We start from the raw sequence: 13,742 nt of genomic DNA on the forward strand, positions 1-13,742 counted from the left end.
AACCCCCCTTTTGATCCGCACCTGGACTGATTGGAATGCATGCATGTTTAACGACATCCCAGCACAACAATAGCGATTGGCTATTAGGTGTCAAACGAAGGTAAGTACCTCAGTCTGACGGACTGATTGGAAAACAAAATGAAAACTGCATGTCTACTTGTTTTCAGGTGACAGAGTGGTGGTCATGTCTACAGACTATGATTGGAGACAGGCGGAGGAATTCACGCTGCTTCCTTGTCCCGAATGCGCTAATAACGAAATTAAGCTCGATCGTAAGTCTTTACTTTTAAAACACAAAGATATTGCACATATGCATCAAGGTCGAACCTACCCTAAAATAAGTGGGGTGTCAGTACAAAAGAACTAGAGGGTCTTCTCCAGGTAATCAAAAGGTGCACTTTTAAATTTTATATTTAGAAAGACAGTTTGTTTCATATTTTTCTGGGGGTACAATTCCCCCTGCACCCCCTCCTACCCCCGCTAGAAGCAATTGTTTTGAATCCATTATGTCATAACCTGTTAGCTTGTTTTAAGCAAATAATAAATCAGGCCTTTGTTTTCTCATTTATTCGAATGCGTAAATATCCAATTAAGTTTCAAACACACTGTTCAAATACGGATCGAGATAGAAGATGCTGGCCGTAATGAGTTAGGCGAAATGAGATAGGTTAACTGATTTTGTGTTGCCTATATCCAGTTATCGAGTGCTTATATCCAGTTTCAAATACACTATTCCAGGTACGGAACAAGCTGGCCGTAATGAGTTAGGCAAAATGAGATAGGTTAACTGATTTTGTGTTGCCTATATCCAGTTATCGAGTGCTTATATCCAGTTTCAAATACACTATTCCAGGTACAGAACAAGCTGGCCGTAATGAGTTAGGCAAAATGAGATAGGTTAACTGATTTTGTGTTTCCTATATCCAGTTATCGAGTGCTTATATCCAGTTTCAAATACACTATTCCAGGTACGAAACTAGCTGTAACGGGTATGGCGAAATAAAATGGGTTACCTGAATTTTTTTTGACAATTTGTAACATGTTATTTTATTTCTTAAAGATCTCAGTGAATCAGGTATTACATATTAACTGAAGATTTTCTGGTATTATACATATTACCTGGAAATAACTGATTATCTGTCATAACTGTGACATATGCATGTTAAATCATTATATAATATTATGTTTCTGGCTTTAACAGATGAGGCGGAATATATGCATTATGGGCAGATAACTTTCGGTGTCGATGAGCGTGCCGAGGTGGCGCTGTTAACGAGGAATATCCTGGTAAAGGGAACACTGGAGAAGGAGTGTTATGTAACCGACAATGACCCAAAGGACGCCGAACTGTGCGGTTTCTTCAACGAAGACACGTTTGGAGGACATTTCAAGGTTAATACGTAGTATTAAATACTAATTCCTAAGACTAGGGGCGGGACGTAGCCCGGTGGTAAAACGATCGCTTAGTGCGCGGTCGGTCTAGGATCGATTCCCGCCGGTGAAGGAAGGAAATGCTTTATTTAACGACACGCCCAACACATTTTATTTATGGTCATATGGCGTCGGACATAGGACCACACAGATATTGACAGAGGAAACCCGATGTCGCCACTTCATAGGCTACTCTTTTCGATTAGCAGCAAGGGATCTTTTATATGCACCATCCCAAAGACAGTATAGCACATACCATGGCCTTTGATGTAACAGTCGTGGTGCACTGGCTGGAGCGAGAAATAGCCCAATGGGCCCACTGACGGAGATCGATCCCAAACCGACAGCGCATCAAGCGAGCGATTTACCACTGGGCTACGTCCCGCCCTCCCGCCGGTGAACCCATTGGGCTATTCTGGTTCCAGGTAGTGCACAACGACTGGTATATCAAAGGCCGTGGTATGTATATGTATATATGGTGCATATAAAAGATGCCTTGCTACTAATGGAAACATGTTACGGGTTTCATATCTAAGACCAAATGTCAAAATTATTAAATGTTTGACATTGCACTGTAAACTCATTTCATAAAATTGGTATGACACGCAAGCTCATTTAGTATTCTATATATAATGGATTTCATGGATAGTTATTTGGGTTGGTATGGGTTTAAAACTTGATGTTTTTTAAATATGAATTTGAACTTTATTCATTATGAAGTTGCATGCCAATTCATCGTTTTCCTTTTGACGCAAACTGACGCTATGCATAGCAATTATAATACATGGTTATTATTCAACAAAGAAAATTCTAGTTTTGATTTTCGCTGTGCTGTTAAATTGGAGGGCTAGTTGAATTTGAGAAGGGCCAGTAGGATTTTTCTTCAACTGGCCCTGCTGGCGACCATGGTATTCATGTTAATTTTCAACGTGTGTTAATATATGTCTATGTTAAATAAACACATGAACAAGAACTATTTTAATATATGTCTATGTTAAATAGACACATGGACAAGAACTATTTTAAGATATGTATATGTCAAATAAACACATGAACAAGAACTATTTTAAGATATGTCTATATCAAGTAAACACATAAACACGAGCTATTTTAATGTATGTCTTTGTGAAATAAACACATAACAACTATTTTAATACATATCTATAGTATGTCAGATAAACACAGGAACAAGACCTATTTTAAAATATGTCTATGTGAAATAAACACATAAACAATCATTATTTTAATGTATGTATATGTCAAATAAACAGATGGGACAAGAAATATGTTAATTTATGTCCATGTGAAATAAACACAAAAACAAGAACACATTGCCAACAATGCATTTTCATATTACCTATATTAGGGATAAACACAGGAACAAGACCTATTTTAAAATATGTCTATGTGAAATAAACACATAAACAATCATTATTTTAATGTATGTATATGTCAAATAAACAGATGGGACAAGAAATATGTTAATTTATGTCCATGTGAAATAAACACAAAAACAAGAACACATTGCCAACAATGCATTTTCATATTACATATATTAGGGATTTACAGCGAACGTAAATCGAATAATGATGTGTCATTGGAAGACAATTACTTGTAAGATATATCCTAAATGTTTAAATATTAAATATGTTCTCGCTATTGCTGTTTCAATATGTATTATTAATTACATTCGTGTTTAGCTATCTTCAGTGCATGTTAGCACTCACCACTGATTCAACAATCATAGTGATGTAAAATCCACTGTATGTCTTTCAGGTGGTGCGAGGGTTCCAGTCTGTTCACGTTGAAGGGTGTGAATTTACACAGATGGGACAACAGCGATTTGTAGGCAAGTTACAAAGTTTGTTTTGTTTAACGACACCACTAGAGCATATTGATTTATAAATCATCGGCTATTGGATGTCAAACATATGGTCATTTTGAAACAGTCATAGAGAGGAAACCTGCTACATTTTTCCATTAGTGGCAAGGGATCTTTAATATGCATCGTCCCACAGACAGGATAACACATACCACGGCCTTTGATATACCAGTCGTGGTGTACTGGCTGGAACGAGAAATAGATCAATGGGCCCATTGATGGTGATCGATCCTAGACCGCCCGCGCATCAGGCGTACACTTTACCACTGGGATACGTCCCGCCCCGCAAGTTACAAGTTTATTTATTGCCTTAAGTTTTACAAGTCACCAGTATACATAAGGCAAGTAGACTGAGCTTGGGCATCAACTTCGCAGTCGAAGTGTCCTGTTCCATATTGACTCCATACATTCTTGAGTAACGTCATGTGGAATAGGCTTGAAAATGTCTCGACTTGTGAAAATGCTTCAGCACCTGCCCACACCAAGTTGGGTATCAGTTCTGAAGAAGGGTGAAATTGCGTAAATAACTGTTTAAGGAGCCATTTTAGGCAACTTCGTTACGTGTATTGGGTCCTGAAAGTATAACCTAATTAAGAGGCAATGTTCAGGAGGCCAAGTAATAGCTCGCTTGACTAGTTTTTCTGTCTGACATCAAGTGAATGTTGATAAGATAGGACAGGAATGGAAAGCAGTCAAATTAATCGCTCAAAGTACTCGTCATCCTCAACGGTACATAGTTTAAGACAAGGAAAGGAAAGGAAAGGAAATATTTTATTTAACGACGCACATTTTATTTACGGTTATATGGCATCAGACATATGGTTAAGGACCACACAGATATAGAGAGAGGAAACCTGCTGCCGCCACTCCAAGGGCTACTCTTTTCGATTAGCAGCAAGGGATCTTTTATATGCACTATCCCACAGACGGGGCAGTACATACCACGGTCTTTGATATACCAGTCGTGGTGCACTGGCAGGAAAGAGAAATGGGTTAAGACAAATGTACGTCACTGATGTATTATAATGAGTTATTTGCATTCTACTGTTGCAGGGTCGTACCCCATCCACTTCCACATGTGTGACGACGTTGACGGCGCTTGGGTGAAGAACAACGCCATACACGACTGCAAAGCTCGATTTTTAACAATCCATGGCACCGACGGATTACAGGTAAAATATCATCGTCGAATTTCTATCCATCATTTATTTGTGGCAGGACGTCATCTGAAGTCGACAAGATAAAATATAATATTATGTGTAACAAAAATGTGGTAGAAGCTTTTAAATTCCACCCAGAATTAATACAAAAAATTGTTTAAAAGTATTTTAATTTTTATACAAAGTTTTAAATTGTACTTGTCTGCTTTTACTTTTTATATTGTGTTGTATTTTTACAAAATTATATACATTTTTTTTACTAACCTTTGTTTGACACCCAATAGTTGCTGTGTATATTTGTGCTGGGGTGTCCTTAAACATTCATTCATTCATTCATTCATTGTGGCGGGATGTGTGCTAGAGTGATCGCCTCAGATGCGCCATGTCGCAAGATCAATCGCTCTCGACTGATTCGTTTTTACCCCCCATCCAAACTTAGATACCCCACGATTGGTACATTAAAGGCCATGCCATGTACTGTCCTGTCTATTGGGAAGTGTATATAAAAGACTCCTTGTAGCTTTATTAGTGGACCTAGCATGTGTGGCGTTTTTGAGCATCCAATGTTTCTCTTACTGGATCAAAACAGAGTAATTCCTTTGTTAAACACACAAAATAACCGTAGTTTAAAATGTGTTAAGGTGTAGTTAAACAAATATTCAGTACCTTTCGAATCGTTTTGATACTAAGTTATGCATTTCGAACTTGGGGGCGATACGTAGCCTGATGCGTGGTCGGTCTAGTATCCATAGAGCCCGATGGGCTAATTCCCGTTCCTGTCTCAAGGATGGTGCTTATAAAAGATCCCTTGCTACTAATGAAAAAATGTAGCGGGTTTCCTCTGTAAGATTATAGGTCAGAATTACCGAATGTTTGACATCCAATACTCGATGATTAATAAATTAATGTGCTTAAAGTGACAGACCCTAGTTTATAAACTCTATGGTATATTTTTTCACTATTAAAGCCATTTTAGATAATTTATATCAGACATTACTTACATTTTATTTGTTTAGAATATCAATTGCCGTACATCCGAAGTGTTTATTAAGGCCACCCTGGTATTTGTAATGCTACGAAATTAACTTTTTCATGATTCTTAAAACGCATGTGCGTCCGAGAAGTAACGGTTGCGGAGACGATCTTTGGTCTATTTTTAAGAGGGAATTTCCCAGTTTCATCATGACGGACGATGCATAAGCATCTTTATTCAGGTGTGTTACAGGTTTGTAGATTAACCAAACTTAGTGTCTCGTTTCCACGGGTTCAAAGTAATGTCTGCGACTTTAAACAAAACAAACTTTAACTTTCGAATTATGGCCAAGATTTTCGAAGCTATCTTAGCGCTACCATATCGTAAAACAGTATGCCGTAGGGTATGGCATGCGTCGTTCTGACATCATAACTTACGACGGTTTTACGATATCGCAGCTCTAAAATAGGTTCGAAAATTTCTAGGCAGGGACTCATTTCACACAAAAATTGTAAGTTTACGTCTGCGACTAACGGTTATCCCAGTCATACGTTTACACGTGATTGGCATCTATTTCACGCAGAAAATTACATCATTATGAGCATTTTAAGAAAAAAAAGAGAAGAGATATGTTAACTTCAAACTATATTAGTGGTACTATTAGTAGTAACAAGGATTGTGGTTTAGTCGTAGATTTACGTTTACGTGCAAAACTACTTTTAAGATGTTTTGTTAAGTTGGGCCCTAAAGCCCAATTAACTAAACTCTGGCAACTTTGTGATCTTGCAGTGCAATGCAAAACGACTGGCAAGGCCGATGTGATGATTCTGAAAAGAAAGTTGTGAATTATTAAGTCCCTGCTTATTTCAGATCTTTTGTTTTCCATTTTAATATTTATTGTTTTCATTATAGGTCATGAACAACGTTGGCTACAAAACCCTGGGTCACGGATTTTTCCTGGAAGACAGCGTGGAACAGAGAAATATCCTAGATGGAAATTTGGGAGGTGGTGTCTCGCATGGCTCTCACATCATGTCTGATATGAAGAAAAGCTTTTGCGCAAAGAGTATTTCAGTGTTTTGCGAGTAAGGGCTAATCTAGACTCTATTACATGTTTTTCCCGTGTCAACCAGAGTCCCATGACAAAAGCTGAGGTATGTGTAGTCGTGTTTGGGAAAGTGATTAAAAAGATCCAATGCTGCAAAAAGACAAATTTAGTGGGTTTCGTTGACGACCACGAGTTAGAATCACTATACGTTTGGCATCCAATAGCCGATGATTAATTAACAAATGTGCTCTAGTGGTGTCATTAAACGAAAACAAAGTTAAACTTTGATCATTTGATAACATGATCAATAGTCTTATATATGCTAAACTGGATAAGGATTGATTTTTGTTTGTTTTATTATTTTAATTTAAAGTTTGGTAATTCTGACATAGAAAATATCTTATAAATGCACTTTTTCACAGACAGGACAGTATATACCACGGTCTTTGATATACTGGCTATAACGAGAGAGAAAAATCGGAGAATGCGTCTATCTAAGAGGTTCGATCCTCCGACCGAAGGATCTCTGACGAGCTTTTTTTTTTCGTCTTGAAACGAATTTTATATAAAATTTTATATTGCAATTAGTTTCCGGCATATTTCGTAATTTACCCGAATCATTTCGTATACCCTCGGCATAATCCCGAATGTTTTCAAATTCTTTTCAAATTACTGGGATGATTTTGCAAGTAAGGTTTTGATTGGTCGAAAGAAAGGTCAACTGGACATGAGCTCCAACGGGCTGCTGTTAGATCCACATGTAATAGTGGAGTTAATTTAATTAGATTGGCCTATGACGGACACTGACTTGTACCTTGTATAAATTCATATAGTTTACATCTGTATAATGGTCATAATTTAGCGGATCCCTTGGGCGGCATTAATAAAACTAGGGGCATGGGGGGTAGTTAAGTCGATTGAGTGCTCGTTTGAAGTGCATGCGTTACAGGATCGAATCACCTCGAAGGATCAATTCAATTGATTGGATTTTTTCTCTTTCCAACCAGTGCATCACAACTGGTCAAAGGCCGTGGTATATGTTCTCCTGTCTTTGGGAAAGTGCATATTAAAGATCCCTTGCTGCTAATGGAACAATGTAGCGGGTTTCCTCTGATGACTACGAGTCAGAATTACCAAATGTTGGACATCCAATAGCAGATGATTAATTAATCAATATGCTCTAGTGGTGTCGTTAAACAAAACAAATTATGTATGATGGAGAATGGAGAGAGAGAGAGAACAGACAAACGTTTCACATACACATTTTTGCTGTGATTCGTAAGTGCTTGACGCCATAGTTTTGTTCAAATATCTACTGGACTCTCTTGTATAGAGTTTGGTTAAAGGGACATTCCTGGGTTTGCTGCAATTTTTAAGATGATATCGACAAACAGAGACTTTTTAACGCTTGTAATTACATATCAAATATATTTTTCTGCATTATATATTCGTGGCTGTATATTAAACGTGTTTTTGGTCGTTCTAATATTTGTACTAGGTTAAATTTCATTTTATTTCCTAGAATATATTTTATTTGAAAACAAAATCCAGTGTGGGCTTCTTACAAATATTAAGATGACCCGAAACACATTAAATGTACAGATAATGATATTCTAAACAAGAAAATATATTTAATATGTAAGTTTAATCGTAGAAATATTTTATTAGTCGAAAACATCTTACAATGTAGCAAACTCAGGAATGTCCCTTTAAGAACATGATCATAGTGCCGTGAGGTATTTGTCCATGTTCATACACCTTGTGTTGACAAGTGTTGCCGTGGTTCGTAGCTACAACGACTGTTGAGATTTGTACTGTACTCTGCTCCTGTTTGGTTTAGTTTGGAAGAAGGAAGGAGGGAAATGTTTTATTTAACGACGCACTCAACACATTTTATTTACGGTTATATGGCGTCAGATATATGGTTAAGGACCACACAGATATTGAGAGAGGAAACTCGCTGTCGCCACTTCATGGGCTCTTTTCGATTAGCAGCAAGGGATCTTTAATATGCACCATCCCACAGACAGGATGGTACATACCACGGCCTTTGTTATACCAGTTGTGGAGCACTGACTCGAACGAGAAATAGTCCAATGAGAGTAGATCCTAGAGCTAGTGTGGAAGAAGATAAGTTGATGGTGTTATGTGTTTGATTTCAGTGCTTTGTCCGTGTTCTGGCTCACACACCCCAACAACAAGATCAGGAACAACGTGGCCGCCGGGTCAGACGTAAGTACATTTCCCGTTCAGTGTGACTGAATCTGGATCTTACTGGTCACCGCCTTGGGTCTCACCATTAATAGATATCACCAAAGCCTACGATGTCCAATTAAACCGGTATCCATGGTGCAGTCGTTAAATCATTACGATTAAGACTTGGAAGTACTGGATTCGTATCGTGGTATCGGGTCCCACGTGGAGTGAATTTCAATGGCTCTAATAGGGAGGTATGAGGACAGTACCTCGACATCTCAGATAACAGAGGTGTGTGTGTGCACGCAGAATAGCGTGCTTGAACTTTAGTTGGAATTATGCCAGGTGCGGATACAGGGAGAGGGTGCTGGGATGCACAGCCTCTCCCGAAATGTGCTCTAGTGCTATCGTTAAAAACTATTTAAACTCTAACCATGAGCTAGCCGTTAACCTTTGTCCAGACAAACTGTCCATATATTTAATCCTCCAGGACAGCGTCCTTGAACTTAATATTGAATATTAATGACAAACATATAATAAAAAATAAAATAAATTATTCTTACAGAATGCTGGTTTTTGGTATATCACAGCAAAGAAGCCGTTGAGTCATTCCATATTACGGCAGGAGACCAGAGGAACTGTTCCACCAATGCAAGCGTTCTACTCGAAGATCGATGAGTTTACCAACAACGTGGCCCATTCGTGCGCTGGAGTAAGTTATACATCCGGTATTTTTTATTGCAAGTAGGTTATTATATAATAAAAGGCGGATAAACGTAACATAACGCTAACATAACGTTAAAACTACTCACACAGTACTTTTAATTATGGTGCCTGCACCGACATGCAGATATTGTGTTTTATCTTGTATTGTCCCAATATTTGTATCTTAGCTGCCAAAACCTGCCATAGCGTTCTTAAATATCGAAATCCCAACGAAAATATAGTAAAATGTCATTATTTCAATATTGAAGGGACCAAGCCAAAATAGTTCGAGATACCAGTGATTCGAGATAAGCATAATAGCGGTTGGTTAAAAACTATGCCATTTCTCAACCTCTAGATACCCCAAAGCTGACGAGAAATGAAAGGAATATTAGTTTAACAACACCGGAGCACATTTTAAATATGCAGCTACTCGGTGGAACAGTTATACCGAGTAGCTGTATATTTAAAATGTGCACGAATAGTTTGTGATAGTTCCCAGTGACAGAGCCTGATAATTAGACCAGTGTAATATATAAGGCCAGTATGTCGAAGAAATGTGCAAAATCCACGAATCTGTCCTACGCACATTTGGCTTGAGCTTAAAATCCGAAGATTTGTCCATTCCTTTTCTGTACTGGATTCCAAAACTTCATACGGATCTAGGGCCGGGACGTAGCCTAGTGGTAAAGCGTTAACTTGATGCGCGGTCGGTCTAGGATCGATTCCCGTCGGTGGACCCATTCGGCTATTTCTCGTTCCAGCCAGTGCTCCACAACTGGTGTAACAAAGGCATGTGGTATGTACTATCCTGTCTGTGGGATGGTGCAGACTCGTGTTTCACGCTGTTTATTTAAACTTGTTACAGGTGTAGATTAACTAAACATACTGTCCGTTTTTACGGGTTGAAACTATATGTCAACAAGGTTTATTTCGTTTTTAATTTGAGTTTATAACCGCTGTAATATTTCAGCGAGGTTTACGAGTCGATGCCAGAATATCTAATGGTGAAGAAAGCATGGATGTGTTTGTACCTGAAAATGGCGTCATTGGTGCGACGTCATCGCATTTCCCACACGACCCGCCCACTAAAGATGGAAACCTCGTCGTGTCCATTATGGATGGGTACGTGGGAAAATGGTTGTAGCCTAATATGACGTATTATATGTTGTACTATCAGTGGCGTACCCGGAGGGGGGTGGGGGGGGGGGGGGGGGGGGGGGGCACGGGGACCATGCCTCCAATCAAATCTTTTCTTTTTAAAAACTGTATTAAATTTTATAAAATCATGTATACATACATACATATATCAACCAAATTACGTGGAACGATGGCTACTGCAGCAGCATGACTGGCCAAATATCACTTAATATAGGTTGCACTGTACCAAATAAAATCCGACAGGCGACAAAGTCAACGTATGCCAAAATTGTATCATTTTTGTATAGAGTAGAACTAAAAAACCTCAAGTAGGGTGGCAAGGTGGTGGGCACAGGCCCGCTCGTTTCCTAGGGACCTGACATAACATCCCCATGCTGAACAATACTCGCGAAGTCACAGTTTGTGCAGTCATACAAATAATACATGTATCACGATTTATATATTTCAAATCTAGCTTTATTACCTTTTTTTATCTTTCTTACTCTCTTTTTTATTTTATTTTTACGGAAATTAGATCAAAAGAGATTTTTAAAAACCATAAAAAAAACCCAACAAAACAAAACAACACAAAAAACCCAGAATCAACCAACCAACAACAAATAAACAAACAAAAAACTAACCACAAAAGAATCCCCAATCCACCAACAAAAGCAACTATCCCTCCAAAACAAAACCAAAAATCCCAAACATAAACAGCCAATAAAATCCACCAAAACACACACACACACACACATACACACACACACACACACACATTTGGGATTTGTATTTTGATTGTTTTTATGACTCTGAGAAAGATGTTCCGTTAATTATATTTCTTAACTGTTTATAGATACACTGGCTACAAAAATACCCAAAATGTGTGGACCAAATCAGGTAAACTGAAGATGAAACATTTTACGTAAGTATGAATTCAAGCTGCTCGTCAGTACTATTAAGAATTTCACATGTAACATGGGTTTCTAGAATTTTATAAATTCCACTAGCCATGGGATCAGTGATAACAAAAGAGTAGTAGCCACGATTAAAAATTCACTAGCCCTACTTTACTTTAAGTTGATACAATTTTACTAAATAATAGTAATAATCAGATATCTCACTTAAAGAGGGATATACAGCTTAAAAACACTACTATTGGTGGGTTGGGGTGTGGACAGGATATTCACATTTACAAAATAGACTTAACTGCAATATTTGACTCTTTTTTTTTTCACTAGCCATTGGGCATGGCAACAGTAGTTATTTATTAGCCCAAACTTGAATATCACTAGCCATGGGAGTGGGGCTACCATAATCTAGAAGACCTGAATGTTAAATGTTAAATTATTGTGTTTAAACAAAATAGTCTAACTTTAAAGGGACATTCCCGAGTTTGCTGCATTGTAAGATGTTTCCGACTAATAAAATATTTCTACGATTAAACTTTCATATTAAATATATTTTCTTGTTTAGAATATCAGTGTCTGTATATTCAATGTGTTTCTGATCGTCTTAATATTTGTAAGAAGCCCAAACTGGATTTCGTCATTAAATAATTTCGTACGTACGAAAAAATATGTTTTAGAAAATAAAGTGAAATTTAACCTAGTACAAATATTAGAACGATCAGAAACACATTTAATATACAGGCACTAATATTTTATATGTAGAAAAATATATTTGATATGTAATTACACTCGTTAAAAAGCCTATGTTAGTCGATAACATCTTAAAACTTGCAGCAAACTCAGGAATGTCCCTTTAACACACCGTTCAATTAGTATTTAATATTGTTTTAACATTATTGGCAGACTGATGAAAAAAGTTTTTTTGTTTAACGAACCACTAGAGCATTTTTATTTATTAATCATCGGCTATTGGGTGTCAACAATGTGATAATTTTGACAGTCTAATAGAGGAAACTCGCTACATTTTTCCAGTAGTAGGAAGTGATATTTTATACGCACCATCCCACAGACAGGATAGCACATACCACGGTCTTTGATATATCAGTCGTGGTGCACTAACTAGAAAGATATATAGCCCAATGGCCTCACCGACTGGAATCAATCCAAGACCGACCGGGCATCAGTTGATCGCTTTACCATTTGACTGAGTCCCGCCCCCGAAATACTGATTAACATTTAAAGGGGCATTCCTGAGTTTGCTGCGTTGTAAGATGTTTCCGACTAATAAAATATTTCTACTATTAAACTATGATACTATGATAAATATATTTTCTTTTTTAGAATATCAGTGTCTGTATAGTCAATGTGTTTCTGGTGGTCTTAATATTTGTAAAAAGCCCAAACTGGATTTTGTCTTCAAATAATTTCGTACGTACAAAAACAAATATTTTAGGAAATAAAATGAAATTTAACCTAGTACAAATATTAGAACGATCAAAAATACGTTTAATATACAGCCACTAATATTTTATGCAGAAAAATATATTTGATATGTAATTACAATCGATAAACAGTCTCTATTAGTCGAGCACATCTTAAAATTGCAGCAAACTCAGGAATGTCCCTTTAATGCTGTGCATAAATTACCACTAATGTACGAAATAATTAACATTTAATAGTGTAATTCAACCATAATTATATTTTGTAATGTGGATTCAGGGGCGTAGGCTAGAGGGGTACGGACGACCCCCCCCCCCCCCCCCCCCCCCCCCCCCCCCCCCCACCCCCCCCCCGCTGAAGCAAATGGTCCGCTTTCAGAACTAAAATATACAGGTTTATACATATGGAGTTTCTGGTGGTGCAAAAACAAAATAGAAAAAGGTCCACTTGGTTCATATTCGAACCCCCCCCCCCCCCCAGTCCAGATCACGCTACGCCCCTAGGGTTAATATTATTATTAGTATAGAGAGGATTCATTTAGCGCAATATTTAATGTGGGCAGTATTAATCGCAGGGGCTGCATGTTTGCCAGTTGTGTCCTCAGAAGGCTGGAAATGCCGTATTGTAACACTTGAACTTAGAACTGTTCTTAAGGGGGCGTGTTCTCGAACGCTTCCATAACAGATGTGGGGCCTTAAATGTATTTTCATTTCTCAAATACAAACCGCGGGACCTAAATAGAGACTTTATTAATCTTTATTTGTTTTGCCTCTGGCGAGACAAATAGAGAATAACATGCCGAGGTTGACGTTACAGACACTTATATCAGAGGCGGATCTAGGGGGAGGGGGGAAGGGGT

At 37.8% G+C, this 13,742-nt stretch overlaps 1 protein-coding gene across 1 annotated transcript; it reads left to right on the top strand.

Moving 5' to 3' along the window:
• The first annotated feature begins 133 nt into the window (after nt 1-133).
• Nucleotides 134-10,542, top strand: LOC121389134 (cell surface hyaluronidase-like). Its single transcript, XM_041520746.1, has 8 exons — nt 134-272; nt 1,202-1,392; nt 3,208-3,292; nt 4,367-4,485; nt 6,359-6,531; nt 8,657-8,726; nt 9,256-9,402; nt 10,369-10,542. Exons 1-8 carry the CDS (start codon nt 185-187, stop codon nt 10,540-10,542), a joined length of 1,047 nt encoding a protein of 348 aa, XP_041376680.1. The 5' UTR covers nt 134-184.
• The last annotated feature ends 3,200 nt before the right edge of the window (nt 10,543-13,742 follow it).

Source organism: Gigantopelta aegis, chromosome 14 (genome assembly GCF_016097555.1).
Source record: "Gigantopelta aegis isolate Gae_Host chromosome 14, Gae_host_genome, whole genome shotgun sequence".
NCBI classification, from domain to species: Eukaryota; Metazoa; Mollusca; class Gastropoda; order Neomphalida; family Peltospiridae; genus Gigantopelta; species Gigantopelta aegis.